Source organism: Oratosquilla oratoria, chromosome 20, assembly GCF_046742065.1.
Source record: "Oratosquilla oratoria isolate Oo_2021 chromosome 20, ASM4674206v1, whole genome shotgun sequence".
Lineage (NCBI taxonomy): Eukaryota > Metazoa > Arthropoda > Malacostraca > Stomatopoda > Squillidae > Oratosquilla > Oratosquilla oratoria.
This window is the reverse complement of record NC_134796.1, coordinates 25474422-25491934: the sequence shown is the minus strand read 5'-3', so window position 1 is coordinate 25491934 and position 17513 is coordinate 25474422. Positions and strand designations below refer to the sequence as shown.

Here is a 17513-nt window from a genome sequence, read left to right as displayed (position 1 = left end):
GGGCAGAATATTTTAGGGAGTTGCTAAATGTGAATGAGGATAGGGAAGGAAAGATAGCTGCAGTGGGAAATGCGAAGAAAATGAGAGTGATGAGTGAGGAGAATGGAGGAGAAATAAGGAAGGATGAGGTGAAGGCAGTTGTAAAGATGATGAAAGCAGGTAAGGCACCTGGTCTGGATGGATGCCATGCAGAATGTCTGAAAAAGGGAGGTTCAGTGATGGTGGACTGGAGAGAGGGTAGAGTACCGGAGGACTGGAGAAGTGCCTGTATAGTTCCTCTTTACAAGGGAAAAGGGGACAAGTGTGAATGTAGTAGTTTCAGAGGGATTAGCCTGTTAAGTGTAGTAGGGAAGGCTTATGGGAGGATCTTAATTGAGAGGATTAGGAGAGGAACAGAAGGAGTAATTGGTGAGGAACAGTGTGGATTTAGGACAGGTAGAGGTTGTGTAGATCAGATTTTTGTGGTAAGACAGATATGTGAGAAAGCTATAGGAAAGGGGAAGGACGTTTTTTGGGCTTTTATGGATCTGGAAAAGGCTTATGATAGGGTAGACAGAAAGGCACTGTGGGAGGTTATGCAGATTTATGGGATAGGAGGAAAGCTTTTGGGAGCTGTCAAGAGTTTTTATGAGAGTAGTAGAGCTTGTGTCAGGATTAGAAATGGAGAGAGTGAGTGGTTTGAAGTAAAGGTGGGACTTCGTCAAGGATGCGTTATGTCGCCCAGGCTGTTCAACTTATACATGGATGGGGTGGTGCGAGAGGTGAATGCTAGGGTAGTGGGTCAGGGATTGGAGATGTTGTTTGCGGACGACACTGCACTTGTGGCAGGGTCAGAGGAGGGATTGAGGAAGCTGGTGGCAGAGTTTGGGAGAGTATGTGATAGAAGAAAGCTAAAGATAAATGTGGGTAAAAGTAAGGTGATGAGATGTACAAGGGGTGAAAGTGGCAGTAGACTGGAAGTGAACATTGAGGGAGAGCGACTGGAGGAAGTGGATAGTTTTAGATACTTGGGTGCAAGTGTAGCAGGAAAAGGTGAAGGTAGAATGTAGATTGAGAGAAGCGAGTAAATGCCTTGGTGGATTAAAGCGTGTAATGAGGAATAGACATTTGGGAATGGATGCGAAGAGGAGACTGTATGAAGGAGTGATTGTGCCAACAGCACTGTATGGGGCAGAAACGTGGAACATATGAGAAGAAGAGAGGAGGAGTTTGAATGTGTTTGAGATGAGGTGTCTGAGAAATATGGTGGGGGTTACTAGGCTAGATAGAGTGAGAAATGAGGAGGTGAGGAGGAGAACAGGGGTGAAAAAGGATTTGGGAGATAGGGTTGATGAAAGAATATTAGGATGGTTTGGACACATGGAAAGAATGAGTGAAGAAAGACTAGTAAAAGAGGTATGGAAGGCAGATGTGGAGGGAGTGAACATGAGGGGATGTCCTAGGATGAGGTGGATGGATGGGGTGAAGGGGGCTTTGGGGAAGAGGTGAATGTCTGTTGAGGAAGGAATGGAGGGGACGGAAGACAGAGGTGAGTGGAGAATGGTTGTATATGGATGATGTTGTGATTGCATGAGGAGGAATGGGCGGGGGGGTGGGGGGTGGGGTAGTATGTGTGAGTAAATTTTGATGCAGCCCGAAGGGATTTCTCCCCGTCCTCTCCTTATATGCAAGGGGGGACGGAGAGGGGGGTGGGTCGCTGATTAAATGAAGCGGCCTTGCTGTGGATGTGCTCTGTCTTGCGACACTGCTTCTGACCCAGGGCGGTGGGCAGGGTGCAGGGATGACCCGTCATCCAGGAGGTGCTCAGATGAGAGGGAGGGTGGGAGGGGTGTGGAGTGTATTTAGGGATGAAATGGGTGGGAGTGTTTTTATGACTTTCCCTTTTTGGCTACCTCCCTTGGAAGGGGGAAAAAGCCTTGGTATATGTATGTATGTATGTATGAGATCCAGAATGCCTTCGCAATTGAGAACTCTAGCATTGGTGTGTTTTTTGACTTGAAAAATGCCTACGATACTACCTGGCAGGGAGGCATTCTGAAGCAAGTTGCAGAGTGGGGTATCGTGGGTAATATGTTCAATTGTTTAAAGGACTTCTTGTCTGACCGTTATCTAAAAGTCCGAGTGCGCTCTTCTTTCTCTTGTGCATATCTTCAAGAGGAAGGGAGTCCCCAAGGAAGTGTTCTGAGTCCTACACTCTTCAGCATAGCCATTGATAGTTTATTAGAACAAGTTCCCACAGGAGTTCATGGATTGGCTTATGCTGATGACTTAGCTATTGTGTGCAGCAAATCGACAACATTAGAAACAGGCCAAAAGATTCAAGAGGTTAATAACTTAGCAACAGCATGGGCTAATTGCAGGGGCTTCAGATTCTCTGCTGAAAAAACCAAAACCATAAGGTTTTCCAGACTAAGACGCAAGGAAAAGATACCAACACTATTCTTAGAGGGTGTCATATTACCATATGAAGATGAAGTAAAATACTTGGGTCTGGTTTTGGACAAAAGGTTGACATTCACAAATCACATAAACGAGGTTGTATACACTGTTAAACAGCGACTTAATATACTAAAGGTAGTGTCTCGTTTCAACTGGGGAGCAGATCATGTAACTTTAATAAGGCTTTACCAAATATTGTGCCTTAGCAAAATGGATTACGGATGTCAAATTTATGGATTGGCATGTAAAAGTTCACTGAAGAAGCTTGATATAGTCCACAGTATGGCTTTACGGATCTGTTCGGGAGCCTATAGAACATCTCCAGTGGATAGCTTGTATGTGGACGCAGGAATTCCTCCCCTGTATATTTGCAGGGAGGAATTAAGCCTTAGATATATATCTCGTGTCTTGACATCCAAACTTCAAATTTGTAAAGTAGCCGGTAGACAGAGCTCCAAGGAAAAGTACTTTGCCAAAACCTTTAGAAGTGAGATGTGAAGTTGGGACAGAGAAGGTAGGACTTGTTCCTAATACAATTGCTGAGATCACGCCTCCCAAATTCCCTCCTTGGAACCGATGCCCCACTGAAATATGTCCTCTTAAAAAGAAGAAAAATAGAACTGCTGTAGAGCTAAAAAGTGAATTTTTAGAACATTTATCAGTACATGCTGATTCAATTTTTATTTATACAGATGGATCAAAATCCCAAGATGGTTTTGGTTGTGCTGTTGTATCTGATAGCACAGTTTTAATGAGAAAGTTGCCTGATTTTAGCTCTGTTTTACTGCTGAACTGCTGGCAGTCAGCAACGCCCTCAAATTTGTTTTTAATTCTGTTCCTTGTGGTAGGAACGTTGTTGTTTTTACGGATTCCATGAGCGTTCTAACCTCTGTAGATACATTGTTGCCTCGTCATTTTTTAGTCCAAGAAATACAGGAATGGTTGATTCTCATCAACAGCAGAAAGAAGATGAAAGTAAATGTTTGCTGGGTGCCGTCCCATGTGGGTATCACTGGAAATGAACAGGCCAATGCTGCAGCCAAAGCCGCCACTATGCGCTGAATGGCCTACCGGCTCCGGCGCTTGGCCTTCAAGCCAAAAATTCCATAAATCAATCAATCAAAGCCGCCACTAGGCTCAGCCATATAACAGACCGAAAAGTCCCACATACGAACTTGAAACAAGTGATCCATTGTTATACAATGGAGAAGTGGCAAGAGCAATGGACAAGGCTGGACGGTAGTTATAAATTAAAAGAAGGTCAAGCATTGTTTTGACAAGACTGAGAATTGGCCATTCCTACATTACTCATAAATTTTTAATGGCAACTTGAGCAGAAAGGCTGGCCCCCCAATGTCCCACTTGCCAAGTAGTTTTGACAATAAGACACATTTTAATTCAGTGCCCTGCATTCTCTAATAAGCGCAGGACAAATTTTTAAACAGATTTATCTTTTAAAGAAATTTTAGGGGAGGAAGCTTGTGTGAAGAATGTTTTAAAGTTTTTAATTTTAAAAGACATAAATTTATTTTATGAAATTTAAAATTGTGTATATGAATGCTTGTGAGTGTATGTTGTTGATGTGTGTTTGTGAATGTTTATTGTTTTAACTGTATTACTTGAATTTTTATCCATAAGATAAATATGCGCTGAATGGCCTACCGGCTCTGGCGCTTGGCCTTCGAGCCAAAAATTCCATATATCAATCAACCAATACCCTATGAACAGTTGACTAAGTTTCTTGGGGTCATTTTTGATCAGCACCTTACGTGGAACAGCAACATCCTCAGTCTTAGACGATCTTCCCTCTCCGCCCTCAACATCTTAAAGGCGGTTTCTGGACGCGACTGTGTAGCAGACCAGCCTTCGCTCCTCAGATAAGATCACGGCTGGATTACGCGTGCCAGATCTATTCCTCGGCAAGTGCGACGTCCCTCCGCTCCCTCGATACAGTACACCACCAGGCTTTGCGACTGTGTACTGGTGCCTACCGTACCTCTCCTGTCGAATCCCTCTACGTCCTCTCTGGTGATTTGCCCTCTAATCAAAGGGAGCAACTTTTACTCTCCTTTTACTTCATGTGCAAATCGTCCAGAAAGATACCATCTTTTGACGTGGTTAATAACGTGAGACTCAGGGATACGTACAACACCAAAAGATCAGCCTCAGTACCAGCGCACCTACGCACGCTCCGTCTACTTGAGGAGGGAAGCGGCTGCCCCCTTAAGGTGTCTGAGTCCAGAAACTTTGATACCCCGCCTTGGTGCAGGCCCATTCCTGAGTTCTACCCCATGAAATGGTCAAAAAGTGGGCACCTGCCCTACATCGTTGCTGCCTCGTTTGAGGAGCATAAAGAATTACATGCCAACTCCATCGCAGTCTATACTGACAGGTCAAAATCTCCCACTGGTGTGGGCTGCGCAGCCGTTACATCATCTCAAACTTTCACAGCAAAATTACCCTTCACCTCATCTGTTTTTACGGCTGAACTTTACGCAATTTTACTCGCTTTGAAGCATTTTATTATTCATTCAGATTTTAATGATTTTACCATTTATAGTGACTCTCAATCATCAATTTTAGCACTTACTAGCTTTATTCCGTCCCACCCCGTGATATCTGAGATCCAAGAGTGGCTAACGAGAACAGCGGCCAGGGGAAAAACTATCCGATTCTGCTGGTCCCCTGGACATGTCGGTATCATTGGCAATGAGAAGGCAGACAGGGCGGCCAAGTCTGCGGCAGCCCATCCCTTAGCATCGCGCAGGGACTCTCCCTTTTCCGACATCCGCACTACCATCTCCCGCGTGCGTAGAAAGTTTGACACCACCTGGGACAATATTAGAACGAACCAAAAGCTACGGAGCATAAAATGTTCTGCAGATCGCTGGCCACTCCTTTCCCACCACAACCGTTTCTATCCGAAACTTTTAAACCGTTTACGTATTGGACATACAAAGGTAACTCACGAATTTTTATTTTCTCTTCCCCGGATTCCCCCCTCTTGCGTGAGGTGTGGCTCCCCCTTTTCCGTCCATCATTTCCTGCTCGAGTGCAGATACTACGAGCCTTGGCGGCGGAAGTGGGGCCTTCCTCCTGACCTCCGTAAGATGCTTGGTGCTACACCCATGATACAACCCCTTGTAGGATTTTTAAAAGACGTTAATTTGTTTTATTATATTTAATTTTAACTGTGTTGTACCTACATTATTGGTAGTCCTACTTCTTGTGTAGTTCGCTGCTTAATGTCTAGGTTTCATATATATTTTGTAGGTTATTTTGATAATTAGTCAGACAGTAATGTTTTTGTTCTAATTTTTAGAATTTAATATTTTAACCTCGTTATCTATTTTATCCCTTGGCACGAATGGTCTAACGACCCTGTGCTGGGCTTTTGCCCACTCTAATTAATCAATCAATCAAACTGAGATGGTCTTTGAGTATGTTTCCAGTGAAGGCCAAGTCATTCCACCTCGCATCTCTGAAGGACTCTGATTCACTTCATATGGCTATATTGAGTTGCTGTCCGTTGTTGTCAAGTGCTGGGTGGAGAGGGTGGTTGTGAGAAGACCATACATGTGGCAACAGGACTTGGCTCCATGTCACACCTCCAGGAAAACCCAGAAGTGGTTTTCTGAGAACTTCTATGACTTCACCAGTCCCAACATCTGACCCCCCAACTTGCCAGATTCTAACCCCATGGAAAATGACACTAATTGTACAGCCTGCAACACCAAGGACAAGCTTATTACCAGGATCAAACTGGTGCTCAGGCGTCTCTCAAAGCACACCGTGAAGGCCATGTGCTGCAGGTTCATGTCCTGTGGTGGAGGTTCAAGGCTGCTTCATTGAGTGAGCTATATTTGGCAAAAGATCTCCTAAGAGATGCAATATGAAATTTGAGAGCACATCAACCTTTGGCCAAGATATGACTTCCTTTCTGAAAAAGTGAAATTTATCCTGAACACCCAGTATATTCCCCCACTCTCTCCATTAGAACATGTATATCCAAAAATCTTCCTACTCCACTGATTACCACTATATAGTCCATTGAAGCCCTATTTACCTAGTTGTATTTTGCGGGAAGGGGAGCTATGCTCGTGGTGTTCCGCCTTTGTATCTCGCCGTGTCTAGTTTGCTTTTAAACTCATGAATGGTTATTGCGCACACTGTTTCATTGTGCAGTTTGTTCCAAGTGTCCACTACTCAATTTGGATAACTGTTTTTCTTCAGTTCTCTTCTGTAGCTATGTTTCTTTATTTTCTTTCTATGTACCACCCTTTGATCCACCACTCTCTCCCATGTGTTCTTATGCTTGACTTTTTTCCTAAACACTGTTTGCTATCATCTATTCTTTTTACAGACACATCTTCACCATCAACTCTCCATTATGATTTTTTCCTAGAACTCCACACTTCCGAACCACTCTGTCTATTCATTCACTTCATACCCTAGCAATAAGATCTCCCAATACCACTACATTACCATTTCTCACTAAACACTCTATACACTCATTTAAATCTACCCAAAAAACTTCCCTTTCCTCTATATTCATCTTGCTTTGAGGCACATATGCACTTACTAAAACCCACATCTCCCAAATTTCAACTTCATCCATATCAACCTTGAAGAGAACTTACTCCACCACACATTTGCCTATCTCTTCACTTACTATTACAGCCACCCCTTCTCTCCCTCCTCTTCACACCTGGCACCCTCCCAAGCTTAAACTTGCCTCTCCTGTTCAACTTAGTTTCACTCAATGACAACACATCTATATTCTCACTAATATACTGCCTATATTTCCCTTTAATTCTCATTTGTACCTCATCTATGCACATTAAAAGACCCAAACCCTAGGGTTCTGGTTCGAAAACTCCCAGACCCTCATATGCCATGCTTTTATATATATATATATGAATGTCCTGTTTGTGACTATAGGGAGTAGGATGCCTACTCCTATCCCCATCCCGTTTTTGTCACCTTTTATGACCTAAGTGGGAACACTTAGTGGGAGTATTCTTCTCCCCTACCAGAGGGTTCAGCAAAAAAAGGAAATTAATATTCAGAGAAGTGGTACGGGACAGTAGTAAGAGTGGGGGACAGCATAATGGAGGGACAGTAGCAGTATAATAAAATTTCATAATTTCTCTATGAATAGAGATTTCCTCTATAGCAGATATAATATGTGGCTCTGGTCCATAGTTGCACCCCATATAGACCCTAAAGTATCAGGTGCATGCTACTGAGCATCTTTTAACCCCATGATAACATGCAGTCACCCAATATTGTCTTACATTTTTTTATATCAATAGCAGATGAGAAGACACTTGTGTTTGTCGAAACAAAAAGGAATGCTGATTTTATTGCATCGTATTTGTGCTTACAAGATTTAAGTGCAACCAGTATACATGGAGACCGTATGCAGAAACAGAGAGAAGAAGCCCTTGCTCAGTTCAAGACAGGAATTAGGAATATTCTTGTTGCTACAGCTGTTGCTGCAAGAGGATTGGGTAAGTGGTTAATATTTTCATCTTCCCATGTATCATTTAATTAATTTTTTGACTGCCACATAATTGTGGTCCAGTTTATGATCATTTAACCCATATTACTGGACTTGTATACCATATTTTTCGGACCATAAGGCGCGGGCAAAATCCTTAAAATCAGCCAAAATTGGGTGGTGCGCCTTATCATGAGGTGCTCCTTATGTGTGGCTTCAGTGCAAAAAAAAATGCCTCAGACAGTGACGTACTATTTTGACATGTTTCGTAGCTAGCCTGCCAACGGTGACAGTGCATAGGCCTAGCAAAAGTTACAACCAAGTTATAACCAAGATGCATGTATCTTGACAAGAAAATTGCGAAAACTTTGACAGTTTTCAAGTCCATGCCACCGCATTCATTCACATTATCATGGCTATGACATGATAGCGTCCACAACACAGACAGCCATTTTGCATTGGTCTAGTCTCGCTCCACTCAGACTGTAGTCATTTGTTAATAAATCTTGTGTTTTTAAGTGAATCAAGAATTCCGGGAATAAAACTGCAGAGGGATCTTCACTACTGAAACAAACGTAAGATGGTTACCATATTCAATTATTGGAAGATACGATATCACCACTCTATTGCCATCCCCAAAGATGAAACAAAACGGCCCATGTGGAATTGCAAACGACGACAACGGATGCTGTGCATCATACATGTCATACATGCTGTAAACATGGTAAACCGTATGAGATGCATGATGCAGTCAGTGTGGATGGGGGGACATGATGGGTGAAAAGTTTTAAGTAAGGCTATGCGATACTAAAAAGGGCTAAATAATTGTTGGGATAGCCTAAAATCTAGATTGCTTTATTGTGCTGTTCGGTCATGCCAGCCAGACAGCTCCATTGTCCTTGGCCTGCCTCATGTGGACGCGGGATCAATCGACCTCGTGTCGTTGGTTGTCATGCATGATTATCCGATGACGAGACCAGGTGTGCCTTATGTAATGACGGGGAATAGCAAATTACGGGTGCGCCTTATGGTCCGAAAAATGCGGTACCTTATGAATATCATGTAACTAAAAATATATACTTGATGAAAGAAATTGTATTAAAACCAAAAAGATTTTACCCAAAACATGAAAACAATGTATTACCAGTTAGCCCCCCCCCCCCACCCACCCCCCGAGGCCCAGTACTTTGAAGTAGTGGGGGGGCTTGCGTGTTGCGAGGAAGGACTGAGCTGTGCCAGCCAGGTCCAACCATGCTGGAGAGGTCAATCCTGAGCTTCCAGACTAAAACTGTGCCAAACAGACAAATATAAATTGACGACCCCGGCCTGATCTTGATTATGAACTGGACTATTCTCCGGATTCGACGCCCTCACCCCATGACAGTTGTCAGAGAGCGAGATATCAGGGGTGACGAATATATAGGGGACCCTCCACCCTCATTACCCAGTGAACTCCCCTATACCTTTTCTTCTTATTCGCTACCCTAACCTCCTTTTCTCAACTTTTTCTTTTACTACTCGAGAGGTTCTGACAGTTAAAGGTTTCCCTGAAACCCCACCAGAAACCAGCTGGGTGTTGGGATATACCGCGAGGTCCCTACTCATTGCGAGGGGCAAAACCCCATATGCTGGTGGAGGAGGGGCAGAGGGGATACCTTTGACTGCCGACTCTATCCATCTTCCAGTGCACAAAGGGAGTAGCAACGCCGGCTCCATACTCTATGGAACAAAACTAAAGGACAAATCGGGTTGTGAAAGCTTATACTCGTGACCGAGACCCCCTGTTTGTAAATAGTCATATTCTGGATCCTTCCGACTCTGCAGAGACTACTTCTTTCATTGCTTGAGGCATCAAGCAACTGTAGTATCTTCTTCCATGTACATTAACTAAAAATTTCTAATGTATGGTGATGCCCAAGAGATAAACTTGACAATGGCGACTCCACTACCTGCAATTACAGTAGACCCTAAACTCTTACCTCCTCCCATTCCTCCTGATCCTCCTCCTAATCACCCTTCCAAAGTACTAACGAACACTCCCACAAATTTGACCCTTTCAAATAAACCCTCCTCTGACCCAGTTGACGACCCGCGCAAGGCAAAGGAAAATCTCGACAACAAAGACCCTGGACTGAATATGGATAAAGATTCAAATGAAAAGGCAGTTTCCACTAGTACCGCCAAACCAACAATGATCACACTAGAACCATTTGAAATGCCAAGCTTTAAAGGCAATGAAAAGACTTTACATATTGAGTCTAACTTTAAACATGAATTATGAAAATATTTCACAACAATTCAGTGAATTTGGATGCATAAAAGAAATTAGGCTACGGCTGTCAGACACTTCCAACTATTGGCAAGTGTGGATAATATATTCTTCCCACAATGAGGCAAAGAAGGCCTATTCAGAAAATATAGCAAAAGATATCAAATGCTCCTTGGTCAATAAGGTACCACCCAATCTAGATGTATATTACCCTACAGTGCATAATGAAAGCTCACAACACGGAAACATCTCAAGAACACCTAAGCCAGCTACTTGGCTCATTGCAACAACCAAGGGTGAACGAGCAAACTTGTATACTTTTAGGAAACAAAGGTTAAAGCTGGAGATATGGAAAATTCCAGAATTACAAGATTTGGACGAACAAGTTTCTTAATACATGCTAAGTCTCCCACTCAAGCAGCAATGATATCCAACTTAAAAATCGAACCTGATGGAATCATCAAAGAAATAAAACCCCATTACAATTTTAGCTATGCCAAGGGAGTTATTTTCAACCAAGACCTACATGAATTGCCGGAAGAAGAAATTCTTGAAATGTGCCCCGAAACAATATGGAAAGTTGATAAAATTCCAAGATCTCACATGATTGTTATCACATAACAATGAAAACCTCCCTTATGATATTATAATCGACAAGGAAAAAATGAATATTCGCCCTTATAAACAAAGACCCTTACAGTGTTACAATTGTTATGGCTATGGTCATCCCTCAAGGAAATGCACAAGGAACAAAGTCTGTGCTAGGAAACACTTCCCCAAATTTAGGACATGAATATGCTATCTACATATCCACACCTCCAGGTGTACCTATACAAGGAGGACCAGGGATAGGTACAGGCATAATTGTTCATAAGTCAATGAATCATCGAAGCCTTCACCTAAATTCAGCTTTACAAGTATGTGCAATTCAGATTTATACAACTAAATGGATTACTCTATGCTCATTATATCTAGAGCCTGCACTAGAAAACGGATTGCAAGATGAATTAGGCAATCACCGACAACTAAAACGGGAAGACCTACAAAACCTAATGTACCAGCTACCCCAACCATTCATTTTAATGTGGGATTTTAATGGCAGACACAGGCTGTGGGGAGAAAGAACATGTAATCGTTGGGGCAATATAGTAGAAAACCTACTAGACAATAACGAAATTGTACTACTAAACAGTAGGGATGGGCTGAGCCGAGCTGTGCCAGCCAGGTGCAACCATACTGGAGAGGTCAGCCCCGAGCTACCAGATGAAAACTGAGCCAAAAGAATTTTTTTTTTTTTTTTTTTTTTTTTTTTTTTTTTTTTTTTTTTTTTTTTTTTTTGGGGGGGGGAGTAGTGAATAGATAGGGGGTCCCTCACCCTTTTGCTTTGTGAACTCCCCTATCCCTATTCTTCATATTTGCTACCCTACTCTCCTTTTTCACCATCTTTCTCTAATACTTGTTAAGGAAGGTTCTGGTATCTTGGTGCCTCCCAAGCTACATGTCTGAACCCAGTCAAGTAGGGATGTATACCACGAGGTCACTACTCCCTGCGAGGGCCGAAAGCTCACCGACTGGGGAATGCATGTTTGCGAGGCATGTACTAGGCTACCGACTTCCTTTCTCCCTATCCAGTACACATGCAGAGTGACTACGCCGGACCCATCCTAAATGGGACAAAACAAAAGAGGACAAACCCCGGATTGACAAAGTCTCTAACTCACCTCCGAGGCCCTGCATGCATAAATAGTCGTTTCTGGAACCTCCCAACTCTGCAGAGACTTTTCTTTTAATGCTTGCGGCATCAGGCAACTGCAGTATCTCCTATGCATTTCCCATTCTTTCTTAATATATGGTGTGGCCTCATAGATATACACGATCATGGCGTCTGTTCAAACTGACTATTCTAAACCCCCACCACTACCTGATCCTCCTCCTAAACCCCCCGATCCCTCTCCTAATATTGCCAATCCTAATGTTGATGCTGTTGACTCAGCAAAAATAAAAACCCCAGTTGATGACTCCGGCTTGAAAAAGGACTTCGGTAAAATCAATCAATCAAATACTGCCCCTAATAGTCATAGAATCTTACATTTAGAATATGTCTCTCTTGATAAGAGTTATACAGACTTGTATGAAAAGTTCCGTAAATTTGGACAAATTAAAGAGATCAGAGTTAAACTAACTGACAACTTTAAAGCTTGGCTAGTGTGGATCTCATTTCTTTCTAATCAGGATGCAGCTGCTGCCTGCTTGGATTATAATAATTGCAATAAGAATGAATCTTCGACCCAACTTGTTGCTAGAGCGCCACCTAACCTGGATATCTTTTATCCAGAAAAGCCGGTAGAGGAAAAGAAGGAAAGTGTGCAGAGGCCTCCCAATCCAGCTAAGTGGCTTATTGTCACTCTTGCAAAAGAACGTGCTAACTTGTTCGAGTTTAGAAGATTCTTGAAGAGTCGCCTTGGCTGTGGTAATTTGAATAACTCCCAGGTATCATGATTTGGAAGAAATTCCTTCCTAATTCATGTAAAATCTTATGAACAAGCTGCCATGGTGCTTAACTTTAAACAGAAATCCGTCATAAAGGAAGTCAAACCCCACTAAACCTCTAGTTATGCCTAAAGGGTAATTTTTAATAGAGATCTGTATGACTATGATGAAGAAATTTTAGAAATGTGCCCAACTAATGTTTGGAAGGTTGCTAAAATCCCTTGTTCTTCTATGATTATCCTAAGTTTTTGTGGTGAAGATCTACCTCATTATGTAGAGATAGAAAAAGAGATAGTTTATGTGAAGCAGTTTAAGCCCCGTCCCCTTCAGTGCTTTAACTGCTATGGTTTTGGCCATCCTTCCCGCAGATGTGCAAGAGACAAAGTGTGTTTGATATGTGCTCAGCCAGAGCATGGGGATTGTTCCCGCCCAACAGTTTGTATAAATTGTAAAGAAGAGCATGATGCCAGAGATAAGAACTTTGTAATTTATAAGAAGGAACAGGAAATACTACTAAAAGCTCGTGCAGAACATATAAGTGTAGGACATGCTAAAAGACTATTAAGTAATTCCAAAAGATACAGTGATGTTGTTAAAACAAACAGTAAAGTGGATCAGCTAACTGTAGAACCCAATAGAAATAGAAATGCTAATATGAATTCTTCTGTTAACACTGAACCCAAGCCTCAGTGTAAAACTGTTACTATGAAACCTAACGGTCTTTCTTCTCAACTAGGAATTTGTAATACTTCTGAACCCTCCTGTGCAGAGGTTTCCCCACCCCTTGTTGAAGGGGTGTCCCCTGCCCCATCTGGAGGGGCACCTAAGGTTTCTATTGTAGAAACCTCACAGGCTTCTTGTAATGAAGCCTCCTCTCAGGCAATCTCTCTTCCAGACTTGGGGGACTCCCCAGTAGAGGGATTGCTGACTAGTGTGCCTCACTCAGTAGAGGTGCACAGAAGCAATGAGGATCAAGCAAATGCTGAACCCAAGCCTCAACGTGAAAGAGTCACTACTAGACCAAATCCTTCTTCTCCACAAGTTGGAAATTGTAGTACTCCTCAACTCTCCTCTGCGGAGGTTCTCTCATCCCCAGTTGAGGGAATGTCTCCTGCCCCATCTAGAGGGGCACCTAAAGTTCTCATTGCTGAAACTCCACAGGGTTCCTCTAATAAAGCCTCCTCTCAATCAGTCAAACTTCCAAACTCGGGGGGGGGGGGCCCCCCAATAAAGGGATCACGGACTGATGTGCCTCACTCAGTTGAGGCGCACAGAATCAAAGCAATGGAGTCTGAAGCTGTGTGCAGTAAAAGACTCCACAGTCCACCCTCATCTCCATCTTCTTCCCCAAATTGTGATAAGCAATCTAAGAAACTAATAACCCAGACTCTACATCGTCGGTCAGACCATTGTCAGATAGGAGGATGCCACCCGCGAAAGCAAAGAAATTAGAAAAGAACCCACCTTGTAAACCCTCTCTCTCCCAGACTTCTCTTACCAGACCAGTAGACCCAAAAAAGAAAAAGAAAACAGTATAATGTCCATAATTCAATGGAATTTTCAAGGTTTTAATTCTCATCAAGAGCAGGTTGGGATTCTCTTTAAAGAACATGATGTGTCTGTTTTTTGTCTGCAAGAAACTATGCTTGGCAATTTATCCCCTAATGTTGGACTTAATTATAAATTTTACAGATCTCCTATGATTGGGGTCCATGCCCATGGAGGTACTGGTATCATTGTTAACAAATCTGTAAACCACAGAAGTGTCCACCTACATTCGGTGTTGCAGGCTTGTGCAGTACAAATTTTTATTATGTTCTTTGTATTTGGAACCTGAACTGGAAGATCGACTCGTAGACATATATAAGCACCCCCGTCAGTTTGAGTTAAATGACCTACAATCTTTGGTTGACCAGCTCCCTGAGCCTTTTATTCTAATGGGTGACTTTAACGCCAAGCATCCTCTATGGGGTGAATCAAGGTGTGACCCCTGGGGCAATATAATTGAAGAATTTATTGATAATAACGATGTCATTTTGATGAATGACTGTTCCAAAACTAGGTTTGATGTCTTTCACAACTCAAGTTCTGCTATAGACCTAACTATTTGTTCATCAGCCTTAAGATTAGACTACAGTTGGTCAATAGATGAAGATTTACATGGTAGCGACCACTGGCCTATCCATATGAAATATTTAAAGAACACTCCCTCCTGTTGCTTACCTAAATGGAAGACAGGAGAGGCTAATTGGGAATTATTTAGGAGATCCACAGAGATTAATTATAAGACTAGTGATTTTGGTAGTAACTGTGATGCATATGACTACCTGGTAGACATGATACTCTCTGGTGCTTTCTCTTCCATTCCTAGGCCCCCTGGGGCTAGGGGGTGTAGTATAGAATATAGCCCCTGCCACGTCGGCTGCGTGTCGTAAGAGGCGACTAATGCCGATCCCCGGGCGGGGCTCTTGTTTCCCCGCACAGGGCTTTCTCTTAGACTTCCTTTTCCACTCTTCCCTTCTCTTCCCTTCTCTTCCGCTTGCTGTCCCCTCCCTCCGACCTAACTTTCAACCGCCCCTCGCAGTAGCGGCACTACACCCATCCTACGGTAATGCGTCCCTGCCAATAGGTTTGTTGGTGGCAGGGTATCATGCCACCTCAAAGGGCGCCTGCATTGCAGCACGGTAAGCCGGTGCAGTAGGATTACGATCCAAGTCCTAGCCCAGGCGTGAGGCTCCGCCTGGTGCCGTCCTCCCTATCCTCACTACAACCTGGCCCTGGCAGCCAATCATGAAAAAATCTCCTTCTAGTGTGGTGGCCGCCCCCCCAAATCCGGCTCCAGCTGACGCAGCTGGTAAGACAGCGTCGTCTACCCCGAATAAAAGACTCCTTGGCATCGAACATGCCCCAAGGCGCCTAAACTTTTTCGAGCTCATGAAGCTAGGAGGAAAGCTTTTGGGAGCTGTCAAGAGTTTTTATGAGAGTAGTAGCGCTTGTGTCAGGATTAGAAATGGAGAGAGTGAGTGGTTTGAAGTAAAGGTGGGACTTCGTCAAGGATGCGTTATGTCGCCCTGGCTGTTCAACTTATACAAGGATGGGGTGGTGTGAGAGGTGAATGCTAGGGTAGTGGGTCAGGGATTGGAGATGGTTAAAGAAAATGGAGAAAAGTGGGAGGTGAGCCAGCTGTTGTTTGCGGACGACACTGCGCTTGTGGCAGGGTCGGAGGAGGGATTGAGGAAGCTGGTGGCAGAGTTTGGGAGAGTATGTGATAGAAGAAAGCTAAAGATAAATGTGGGTAAAAGTAAGGTGATGAGATGTACAAGGGGTGAAAGTGGCAGTAGACTGGAAGTGAACATTTAAGGGAGAGCGACTGGAGGAAGTGGATAGTTTTAGATACTTGGGTGCAAGTGTAGCAGGAAAAGGTGAAGGTAGAATGTAGATTGAGAGAAGCAAGTAAATGCCTTGGTGGATTAAAGAGTGTAATGAGGAATAGACATTTAGGAAGGGATGCAAAGAGGAGACTGTATGAAGGAGTGATTGTGCCAACAGCACTGTATGGGGCAGAAACGTGGAACATAAGAGAAGAAGAGAGAAGGAGTTTGAATGTGTTTGAGATGAGGTGTCTGAGAAGTATGGTGGGGGTTACTAGGCTGGATAGAGTGAGAAATGAGGAGGTGAGGAGGAGAACAGGGGTGAAAAAGGATTTGGGAGATAAGGTTGATGAAAGAATATTAGGATGGTTTGGACACATGGAAAGAATGAGTGAAGAAAAACTAGTAAAAGAGGTATGGAAGGCAGATATGGAGGGAGTGAACATGAGGGGACGTCCTAGGATGAGGTGGATGGATGGGGTGAAGGGGGCTTTGGGGAAGAGGGGAATGTCTGTTGAGGAAGGAAGGGAGAGGACGGAAGACATAGGTGAGTGGAGAATGGTTGTATATGGATGATGATGTGATTGCATGAGGAGAAATGGGAGGGGGGATGGGGGGGTGGGGTAGTATGTGTGAGTAAATTTTGACGCAGCCCGAAGGGATTTCTCCCCGTCCTCTCCTTATATGCAAGGGGGGTCGCCGATTAAATGAAGCGGCCTTGCTTTGGATGTGCTGTGTCTTGCGACACTGCTTCTGACCCAGGGCGGTGGGAAAGGTGCAGGGATGACCCGTCATCCAGGAGGTGCTCAGATGAGAGGGAGGGTGGGAGGGGTGTGGAGTGTATTAGGGATGAAATGGGTGGGAGTGTTTTTATGCCTTAACCTTTTTGGCTACCTCCCTTGAAAGGGGGAAAAAGCCTTGGTATATGTATGTATGTATGAAGCTAGTTACTCCTTTTGGTACTATCGAACGTATTTCTCTTCGTGTTAAGTCAAATTATAACAACTTTTATGTGTGTTTCTTAGCTCCATCAGAATGCATTGCAGCCACCGGTGCCCTCAATGGTAATAAAATCGCGGATTCGACCTTGAAATGTTCCATCTTAAAAATATCAAATATTGAAGAACAAGACGATGACTTCGTCCCTAATGATACATACCTTACTCCCAAGCTCCCTGAACGTCCCCATCCCTATGCTTTAGCCCCCGTGTATAACCTAGTGACTATCGAGGAGGGCAGTAACGATGTCCTAGTATTTAATATGATCAATAAAATGATCGCCAACCTTCCACTCACTCCAGAAACCTTCACACGCTTTGGTCGCAACACCTACCTAGTGAAGGTAAAACCCCACCAGGGATTTATGCTCCAGGGTACATCCGGAGATTTTTATGGCAGCGGAATCCTCAAGATTTCTCCATATGATAACTAATGGCTCAAA

The 17513-nt window shown here is 43.5% G+C and overlaps 1 protein-coding gene across 4 annotated transcripts in view; it reads left to right on the top strand.

Annotated features, from left to right (window-relative positions):
- Nucleotides 1–17513, top strand: part of LOC143036416 (putative ATP-dependent RNA helicase vasa-like) — a 388960-nt gene that overhangs the window by 352733 nt on the left and 18714 nt on the right. For 3 of the 4 annotated variants that reach the window (XM_076203753.1, XM_076203752.1, XM_076203754.1), the window contains exon 12: nucleotides 7755–7952. In XM_076203753.1, the coding sequence (XP_076059868.1) occupies nucleotides 7755–7952 (198 nt within the window). The remainder of the gene's footprint in view (nucleotides 1–7754; nucleotides 7953–17513) is intronic. The other variant, XM_076203755.1, reaches the window with a different exon arrangement.